This window comes from Ascaphus truei, chromosome 21 (genome assembly GCF_040206685.1).
Source record: "Ascaphus truei isolate aAscTru1 chromosome 21, aAscTru1.hap1, whole genome shotgun sequence".
Lineage (NCBI taxonomy): Eukaryota > Metazoa > Chordata > Amphibia > Anura > Ascaphidae > Ascaphus > Ascaphus truei.
This window is the reverse complement of record NC_134503.1, coordinates 14,091,901-14,102,190: the sequence shown is the minus strand read 5'-3', so window position 1 is coordinate 14,102,190 and position 10,290 is coordinate 14,091,901. Positions and strand designations below refer to the sequence as shown.

General features: G+C 42.4%; 1 protein-coding gene across 1 annotated transcript; it reads left to right on the top strand.

Annotated features, from left to right (window-relative positions):
- Positions 1–302: 302 nt before the first annotated feature.
- Positions 303–9,858, top strand: LOC142472173 (ficolin-2-like). The gene is made up of 10 exons (XM_075579034.1): positions 303–461; positions 1,687–1,800; positions 2,083–2,136; positions 2,709–2,744; positions 3,955–3,993; positions 4,380–4,507; positions 5,020–5,149; positions 6,411–6,545; positions 7,469–7,686; positions 9,547–9,858. Exons 1-10 carry the CDS (start codon positions 392–394, stop codon positions 9,715–9,717), a joined length of 1,095 nt encoding a protein of 364 aa, XP_075435149.1. The 5' UTR covers positions 303–391; the 3' UTR covers positions 9,718–9,858.
- Positions 9,859–10,290: the final 432 nt, after the last annotated feature.

Sequence of the window (10,290 nt, the reverse complement as noted above, 5' to 3'; positions counted from 1 at the left end):
TTTCCCGTCGCCCAACTGTTTGTGTATAAGTATCCAAACGTCATTAATAAAGTTAGCAAACACGTCAGCGCCTCCCTGTGGATGGGTATCTCTTGTGGCAAGGACTACATAAAAACGAAACAATAAATACCGGGTGAGGTCGTCTTAAAGGGTGGTTAGATATGAAAAAGTTGTAATGATGAGAATAACGGACGAGGGAAAGAGAATATTTTGTGTAGAAATTGTGCAATAGTCTTCATAGGTAGAAAGACAGGGGAGGAGTTTATATAGGGAGGAGTTTATATAGGGAGGAGCTATCAACATTTCTTGATAAGCTCATCTGTTCTCTGCTCAAACAACAATCCAGTGAAGGAGGTGAAGGAAAGAAGGGACCAAACAACCGACAACTATCATGTTGACTTCAGCAATCACCGTATTCCTGCTGGTGACCACGCTCTGTGATGCTGAGGACTCATGTCCAGGTAAGTCACTGATAAACACATAGACAAGACTTAGTATTATGGTGACTCTTCCATTAGATTCTGAACAGAGAGATTTGAGTTCAGGATTCTATGAATTGTCACATTGGTTCCCCGTGAATCAGTTGCCTAATTTACAATATATGTTTTGAGGGCAAAAATGTATCTTTATTGTACATTGGCAAGAGTATATTTACAGAAGTATCAGGCTTCATTGTCCCCACTGATGGGATATGGGCACCATCACTGCCATTGAATCCCATGGAAGCTCTCACTGGGAATATATTCCTTTGTGTGACAGAAAAGAAAAAAACAATTAAGCAAAACATAACCTGGAGCTCGTGTGTACTCTTCCATCAGGATACAGATGTTTCAGGGGTGTATGAAATAACATTGGGCTGGGTGCCGTGTCCACAAATTGAAAACTGGACTTTGATGATCACCGAATAATAAATAGTTTACAACCTCCCTAAAAGCCGTAGAAGCCTAAAACCCACTCCCCACAGGACATCTGCAGTAATGAGCTAATACCGATGACTAATATTGACAAAGCACAGTGTATTTCTAGTTGTAAGGATAACATTAGCACAGCCAATTCAGTTTAAGTGTAGTATTAATATCGATTCTCTGTTTAACCATCTCTTTCTCTATGTGGAGAATAGGTTGAGTCTTTCCACTTCAGAAGGTTGATTTTCCCACATTGAAATGTACTAATGATTACGAGAGAAGTCTGGTAATGATACACTGAGATTTATATTCTTCACCCTAAGAGAATGTCAGTTGCAGTAAACATTGCAGAATCCTTTAAACACATTCTCAGGGTTACAAGAGGCCATATGGTAGATTCTGAGCACAGCTGCAATCGTGGGCAGGTAAAGTGCCCATTTAACTAAAGATTATCTGGGAAAGGCTTGTGGGTCTAGGTTTTGCAGGTTGTATTCTCTGAAGGAAACAATGCAGTTTACTGTAGACTGTGGGTATCCAATCTGTCCCCTGGAAGCTCCCCCACACTAAATGCCTTCAGATAATCAATGGCACTCCAATTGTTAGAGACGCGTGAAACCTTTCTGAGAGATTGCAGGCTCAGGCCTCCTCTATTTTTCCTATTCATGTTCAACGTGTTTACTTTTACTTCTTTCTACTTCCTTCCCCCCCACCCCCCACCTCCTTTCTCTTCTGATCTATTCTAACCCTCTGTTCCTAATTCACTGCTTGTCTCTGACCACAGAAGTGAAGGTTGTGGGGGTTGGAGACTCGGACAGGTTGACCATCCTCAGAGGGTGTCCTGGGGCCCCGGGATCTCTTGGCCAAAAAGGAGAACCTGGATCATCAGGAGAGAATGGTGAGTGTGTCTCCCACACAAGACTTGTGGAATCATCATAGATTTCGACGGACCTAGAAGAGAATCCTTCATTGATATAATAGTGTGTGAAGAATAATATTTTTTTACTTGGTTAAGCAAGATACTAAAAAATATTTTAATTCCTACTGTCCTGTTAGCAATGTGTCTGCTCAGGAATTAGCTACGTCATACACAGATCTTCTGATGTCAGAGGCTGTATGAAGAAATGGATGGATACATACATACAAAATGTACAATCTGACCATTTATATTATTTTTCAGGACAAAGGGGATCTACAGGGAACCCTGGAAAGGCAGGACCAACAGGGGAAAAAGGTCAGTTGAACACAAATACTACATGATTTATACACTGGAGAGAACAAAAGAGACAACTCTTACCCATGATGAGAAGCATACAGGGAAAATGCAGGAGAAGATTAACACAGGAAGATTATGATATACATTCATTCTTGTAGAAAACGGTACTCCTACCACACCACACCTCAATACTAGCCAGCCCAGGACTTCCATCACTTTGCTAGTCAGTCAGACTTTGATAGACTGCTTCCTCCATAAGGAATTTTGAATATAGAACTTTTAACAAAAATGTATCCATCTATATTTCCCATCTTGCGTGGTTCTGTGGGGAGAAGTTCTATAAAGCAATAGGCAATGTTAAATAACACATCATATAAATAAATAAAGGAACTTAAAGAAAACACAAGCGCATTTTGAGAACTGGTGCATAGCTTCCTAGGGGTCATGTGGTAACCCTCCTACTAGTTAAAGTTAATCTTCCTTACAGATACTTATTAGCCTTTGCAACACTGGATAGACCTTCTACTGATAAACAAATGGCTCACAAACCTATAGAGTCATTAATGTCTGTATTATATTTCTTGGAACAGGAGTAGCCGGCGCTGCAGGAATACAAGGACAAAAAGGTGAGGGCTTCAGAGAAGCACGTCCTCCGAGAAGTTACAGACAGTGTCTTATGTATTGGAATGGCCAGATATGCCCCTGGAAAAAGAAAATACATCATAGTGCAATAATGTTTTAAAACCAATGAATGTGTTGTGAAGAGAGTCTTAGCTCTTGCAGATTCTCTACTCGTATTGTGTTCATTAAAACTTGCATATCCAAACTGTGGCTTTTTTTTAATTTGGGGAATGTAGTGCTCGTGTAGATCTGAACATAAAAGCATATAGCCTACCATAGTGCAGATCAGTTTAAAATGCTACTTTATTAAATAAAATCCATAAGAAATATACTTACAATATACACATTCTTTACAGGCAAGTAAAACATATAGCGCATAACATCCAGCCCCACAGGCAAGCTTCAGTCTCACCGCCTCGGCCGTGAGTGGCCCATCTGCTCTCGCTGGCATCTCACGTCTCGCTTGCGTCTCTCATGTCACTGTTTTTTGCCTACCAAGGGACAGGGTGTGTCCTGCTCTTGGGAGCTTCATTCAACGCATTTCACATGGTCTCAGCTTCGTCGGGAGACAGGACTCTCTTCACAACACAGTCATTGGTTTTAAAAGATTATTGCACTATTGAGTTTCCTTTTTCCCTGGTGACTTCATTTGCTCCCCATGGATCTTGGAAAAACTATTCAAAACAAGGAGCTACTAGAGATGGTTCCTACTAGAGGATCCGAGCAGGGAGTTGAACAGTATTTTTAAGTAATTCTAACATATATTATAGACACTTTGTCACCGAAATGTGTCACTATATAGTATTGATTATTTGTCACCACCTCTGCTTTATGCAGGTAAACGGTTTTGCACCTATTTTTGTATCTTTTGTACATTACCACTTTAAGTAATTGCACGTGGAATCTGCAGGGGCACCGACCTTTAACCCCTTTTGTGGGTAGATAGATATACGCTTGGTCAGCTATGTAACACCGCCAGTTATTGATTGATTGCACTGCTTCAACGGTTCAGCAGATATCTGACATCATGCCGTTGATCATTAAAGGCATTGCAACATCATGAGCTTTTCGGTAAACAAGCAATAACAATAGGATGAATACATTCTTTATTGATATGTTTGCGTTTGAAAAGTGCAACCAGATTAAGCAGCACAATCAGGTGCAACACTAACACAGTGCAGCACTCACAAACTCACTCGTGTTTTTACTCATTAGGAGATAAAGGAGACGCAGGCACAGCCGAGAATTTATATGGTGAGTGAAAACCCACGAATGTGTTAAATGGTTTCTCGTGGGGCCGGCTGGGCCCCCCCGAAGCCACCGGGCCTGGCCTGAGACCATCCTCTACTAAGGTAGGTCTATATTTTATATGTATTCAGGGAAGGGGGGTTATATGTATTTGGGGGTGTTTTTTTTTATATGTATTCAGGGAGGGGGGGTGTTTTTTATTTTTTATTTGAGGGTAGTATTTTTGGGTGAAAAATACATGGGAAGAGGGGAGGAAATAGAGGGGACCACGGGGTGTGAAATGGGGGGGGCTCATAAGACCGCCGACACGGGGGGGAGTCCGGTCGTTACTCTAGTCCTGTGCCCCCGGGAAATCTGTCTGCGGCCCTGCCTACAGTATCTTTCTCATCCAGCTGCTAGGAGCTGTAAGGAACTGCTGGATCAAGGATCATTTCTGAGCGGCTGGTACACAATATACCCTGATGGCAAGAAGCCTCTGACCGTGCTTTGTGACATGGATACTGCCGGGGGAGGATGGATTGTAAGTCAGAGGAGATTGCAAATGATTACTATTGTTAAAACAAATAATAATGTGCATTCTGTGTTTTGTCTTTGGCCACCGATCCTGTTATATGTATATTACAAACCCACATGCTTATAAGAGCAAATCACAGCATCAGTGTATCCTTTCATCTGGTAACAGTTCAGATCATCTCCTCTCACCCCTGTTGTGACCCTTTACTTAGGAATAATTCAAAGCATTTAATTTTAACCCTAACATGCCCATTCCCATGAGAGGATTTATATCACAGTTATAGTGACTTAGAAACAACGCCCCTTTAATAAATACACCCCCTGGTTGTCATTATCTGCTGTTCTCTTTGTAATAAGAACATACTCTGTATTATGGTCCCATAACATTCCTATTCACCCGTGAACATTATTTATAGTAGATATAGTAGCTGACAGCAGCTGTAACATGCATGTAATGTGCTAAAAAGCCTTCTCCATATACAGGCCCTACTGACGGCTCAGTGACGTTTCCCCTTGCAGGTTTTCCAGAGACGATGGGACGGTTCTGTGGATTTTTTCAGAGACTGGAATTCATACAAGAGAGGGTTTGGCAGCCAACTGAGCGAGTTCTGGATGGGGAACGATAATATTCACAGTTTAACATCTTCAGGTAAGATGGCGTTTGATCTTTACTTTGTCAATTTCTTCAACTGTTACTGCAGGCTTTGAGGGATAAAAGGACACACGGCCACATGTGGCCCACAAGGTGTTGCCATATGACACGTGGCCGCTCTGCCGACAGACCCTGGCAGTGTGTGTATTGTGGGGGAGGGGGGTATAGTGTGTGTGTGTATTGTGGGGAAGGGGGTATAGTGTGTGTATTGTGGGAGAGGGGGTATAGTGTGTGTGTATTGTGGGGAAGTGGGTATAGTGTGTGGGTATTGTGGGGGAGGGGGAATAGTGTATTTTGTGGGAGAGGGTGTATAGTGTCTATGTATTGTGGAGGAGGAGGTATAGTGTGTGTGTGTATTGTGGGGGAGGGGGTATGGTGTGTGTGTATTGTGGGGAGAGGGGTATAGTGTGTGTGTATTGTGGGGGAGGGGGAATAGTGTATATTGTGGGGGAGGGGTATAGTGTATATTGTGGGAGAGGGGGTATAGTGTGTATGTATTGTGGAAGAGGCGGTATAGTGTGTGTGTGTGTGTGTGTGTATTGTGGGGGAGGGGGGTATAGTGTGTGGGTATTGTGGGGAGGGGCGTATGGTGTGTGGGTATTGTGGGGGAGAGAGGTATAGTGTGTGTGTGTGTGTGTGTGTGTGTGTGTGTGTGTGTGTGTATTGTGAGCCGTTGATTAAGCCATCTGTGCTTAAGGGATATCCTTAAAACCTGTCCTGTTGGTAACCCTTGTAGACTGGATTTGGCCACTCTGCTGTAGTGCACGTTAAGAAGAGACGTGTGAGGTTTCAAACTCTCTATATAATATAATTGCATCTTTAAACAACACTCATGTTGAGCTAATCTAAGACCAATAAAACTATAACTTTGAACTAAGAAATTGTACAACCCTAAATTCAAGTCAGATTAATCTTCATGTGATGAAACTTCATGGGATCCTTTACATCATAAACAACAAGTGTAAGTAATATAGATGTACAGTATGCAGAAATTACTGGATGATCTGTATAGCTACAAAGGACAATGTTAGGAGCCCTCTAGTGTGAGATGAATAAGTTGCAACTTCTGCTGCTTTTGCAGTCAATTATTTGCCTTGTAAACCCAGAGGAGATCGTTCTCTTTACAATTCTCTGATTTCTCTCCCTATAACACTACATGTAGGTAATTTGTGTAAGAAAGAGGTTTGCTAACATAGGCATCTCAGTTAACTGCTTCTGCAGGGAGATCTCAATTTGTCACCCATGTTAAACCCTTCAGGAACCTTTCAGCTTCGCATTGATCTCACGGATTTTGATAACAATAATATCTTTGCTGCCTATGACGCCTTTGGAATTTCTGGAGAGCTGGAGAACTACAAGCTGATACTCGGGCCTTTTACTGGTGGCAGCGCAGGTAACGCTCAATCTCACAAACTATATCAGTTTTATCATAGAAAGAATATTACACCTGCAAGTTTTCATCCCACACTTACACCAGTGGGAAGGCCATCAGTATTACACACATATTGCCCTGTCAAGAATCCATGTCCCTAATAATGAACAAAGTACAGTAAGTAGGCAGCATTGCAAGCATCTTTCCCAGGGGCAAGGAAATGGTGCAGAATGTGTGAAAGGCATTAACAGACGGTGTATAAAAGTTCATGGTGAAAGAGTAAAGCTCTTGGACGATATTTATAAAAGATGTATTCTATAGGCTATTAAAATAGCGAGGAAGACAATCTTTCCAAATTGAATCCCAAAAAGTGAAACATTAAGCGTGTAAATAAAAATGAGTGACCTTCATACCTTTCAGTACGATCCCACCTTGACCACACATTGCACTGGTAGGTAGGCTTGCTGGGTAGAGTGCTTTGGGGAGCTGCAGAAGTACTAAGACTGAATGCAGTGACCCCTCTATTGATAGCCTCTCTTTAGAGAGGAGTCTGAACAAGTGTAGCACTATAGCACAGCTAGACCTGGAGAAAAGTCATTTCTTAAGGAGAAGTCATTAGACAACTTCTGTGGTGGCCTTTGGGATGGTTCCTACCTGTGAGCCAATCCGGAACAGTAGTCTCATCGGTCGCAGGTCCTAAGTGGCCCTTAGGCAGTTTCCTGTTAATGGCCATCTTAAGCTCCCGGAAATACCTACATGTCATGAATGAGAGTCTGCTGGACCGAAAAAGCTCTCAATGGCAAGACAGCTGTGATACTGCACCAGGAGAAAACTGAGTCCAGACACTGTAAAAATAATAATAATAATCAATCTGAACAGTTTGCTGCTTTACTCTAGAAAAGCTTTGCTCATGGCATTTGACACAATCATTCTGTTCTGTGCAGGAGACTCTCTCGGAATCCATAATGACCTCCCTTTCACGACTAAGGACAAGGACAATGATATACATGGCACTAACTGCGCAGAAGATTTTAAAGGTGCCTGGTGGTACGGATCCTGCCATAACGCCAACCTGAATGGACAGTATCTGAGGGGACAACACAGCAGCTACGCGGACGGAGTTATGTGGTTATCTGGCAAGGGATACCACTACTCGTACAAAGTAACAGAAATGAAGTTTAGGCCGGTTTAATGGAGTGTAGATTAAGAACACAGACAGGTCAGAGGCATCCCCTGGGCAGCCAAGAAAACTGCTGAGAATCCTTTGCCCTTTAACTTCTAGCATTCTGTGTATGAAATAGCTTCATAGATATTCTTACTGTAATCATTATACAATTATCAATTCATTGATATCCATGAAAATCACTGGGAATTTAAAGCTTTCACTGCTTGAAATGCTAGGTAATAATTATGCAAAGGGCTTAGAGTCTCTCTACCATGGTATATGTGGTAATCTAACTCCTGGGCACACCATTGTCTCATTAGTGACACTGTAACAGCACCTTTAAAAAGAGCTTGATTATTATTGTTTATAGTTCTAGGGTCGTGTTTACTAAGCAGTATTCTGCCATAAAACACCTTGTAGCACTGGAAGATACCCTAAAGCCTATTCAAGGCAATTGACTGTAAAATGTCCTGTGGCAGACGTATCAGTGGTCTTTTGGATGGATTAAGGATAATACGTATATATTCAGTCCTCACTGAAATGCGACTCTGTTTGTGATCGTGTCTGAAGTCCCCTCCAAACTATTCTATAGGAGCGATACGGAAGAAGACCGCGCTCGTGCTTCCAAAATATATGATACCCACTTGTTTTCTTTTCAACTGCTGTGTTGGAGCACTCGGAAGCTCCCGCAGTCACCGCACAATAGAGATCTCCAGAGACAGAATAAAGAGATACATAGAGCGCACCAGAGATCAGTATAAAGGCAGATTATATATTCAATAAAAAGTATATGCACACTTACAATTTGGAATACATTAGTGAGCATATAAACGATCGCCAAAAATGGAATCCCAGAGACCGTGGTCAGTGTCCTCCACAGGGATCCGTGTGCTGGAGTCTTCCTGTGTGTGGGGAGGTCACAGCACTTCCTGTAAGATCTCTCTCAATTCTATTTTATATTATACCGTATTGTTTATATTCATATTATTTACAACTTAAGTTGTGGCTTGGGGTTAAATCCCTTTGACGATTGTTGTTACACACTGACCACACAATAGATTTATGTGATTGGCCTAAACGGGTACCTAAACATGAGCTCCATGTTGTGAACGACCACCCCTGATGAAGCACGGATGTGCGAAACACATTGAGGTTACGTTGCACCACACCCTGTTGCGTAGTTCGCCAGAACTTGGTGGGCGTATATATCCCGTTAGAGTTCTTACAGGAAGTGCTGTGATCTCACCCCACACAGGAAGACCCCCGCGCACAGCACTGTGGGAAACACTGGCAACACATACTTTTTGTTGAATTTATAATCAGCTGTTTTCCTGGTCTCTGGTGCGCTCTGTATATTTGTTTATTCTATAGGAATGTTTCTTAGCCAGGGGTCTGACTATGACACCGCATTAACTTCCATTCAAGTAGTAAATTATGCACTAATTATGTTGTGGCAAATGAAATTGTTTTAATTGTTTATTTCGGTTTCAATCACTTTCAGGCAGCTTAATGAACTATTGATAAACTCAGGGGTGCCGCATAAATTTGAAGTTAACTGTGGGAAAATAAAATTGAGAAACACATGTATGTGGTTTTGAATAAAACAAATTAAATCTTTCTTTTTGCACTGTTTGATTTTGAGGTCCTGAAAACATCGACGGATTGGTCGCGATCGCTGGAAGTCATCTCAATTTGATTTTTCCAGCGACCGTAGCACTGTAAGCGCAGCCTAAGATCAGAAAGTGCAGAAATAGTGTTAAAGGATCCATTCCACAGCTTCACATTTACTGAGGCTGGTGGATGGAATGTCCAGGTCATAGTGGTCCTAATTCCCCTCACCTGCGCTCCTAATTACAGGAACAGGTATTTATGGCAGCTAGGTTTGCTGCTTCACTCTCTCTCCTGGAGGCTGGGGGTATCACCGCTCCCCTGTATCCAGTTCGGGGAGGACGCCTTCTTCACATATCGCAGTACCTGGAAGAATTGCCTGGACTATTGAGACGCTGTCTGTCCCCATCTATCAGATAACAACTCAATGTATATTTCTGTGCCTAAAGACTGTGGATATTATTGAGTATATGGTAACCCTAAACGGGAGTGTGTTATTTAAGCTGGGAACCAGGTTAGTTGGCCAGCAACAATTAGGTTGCTCTTATAGTGCCGGCGACAGCGATGCGACGTCGCGGCAAAACAAATGCATTGCCGCCGTCGCGTGTGCTTATAGTAGGCGCGACGCGACGGATTGGTCGCAATCGCTGGAAGTCATCTCTATTTGATTATCCAGCGACCGTCGCCTGACCGTCGCGTCGCCTGCACTATAAGCTTAGTCTTAGAAAGGATGAAAGGGACTATGTGAGAGTGGCCCACTATTGCTTATAAAAATATATTAATGTTTTTCTCCTTGGTGCTCACCCTCTGTTGACCCCGGCATCGCAAAGCTGGAGATACGTAAATATGAGTAGATATTGGAGGTAGAGGAAGCATCTTGTGTGTGGTCTGAAGAAAGGACAGGGTTATCCAGAAACGTTACTATATGTATGCCTGCTCTGATGCATTAATACAATAGAAATTTGTTTGAACTCAACATAAGGCTCCTGTTTG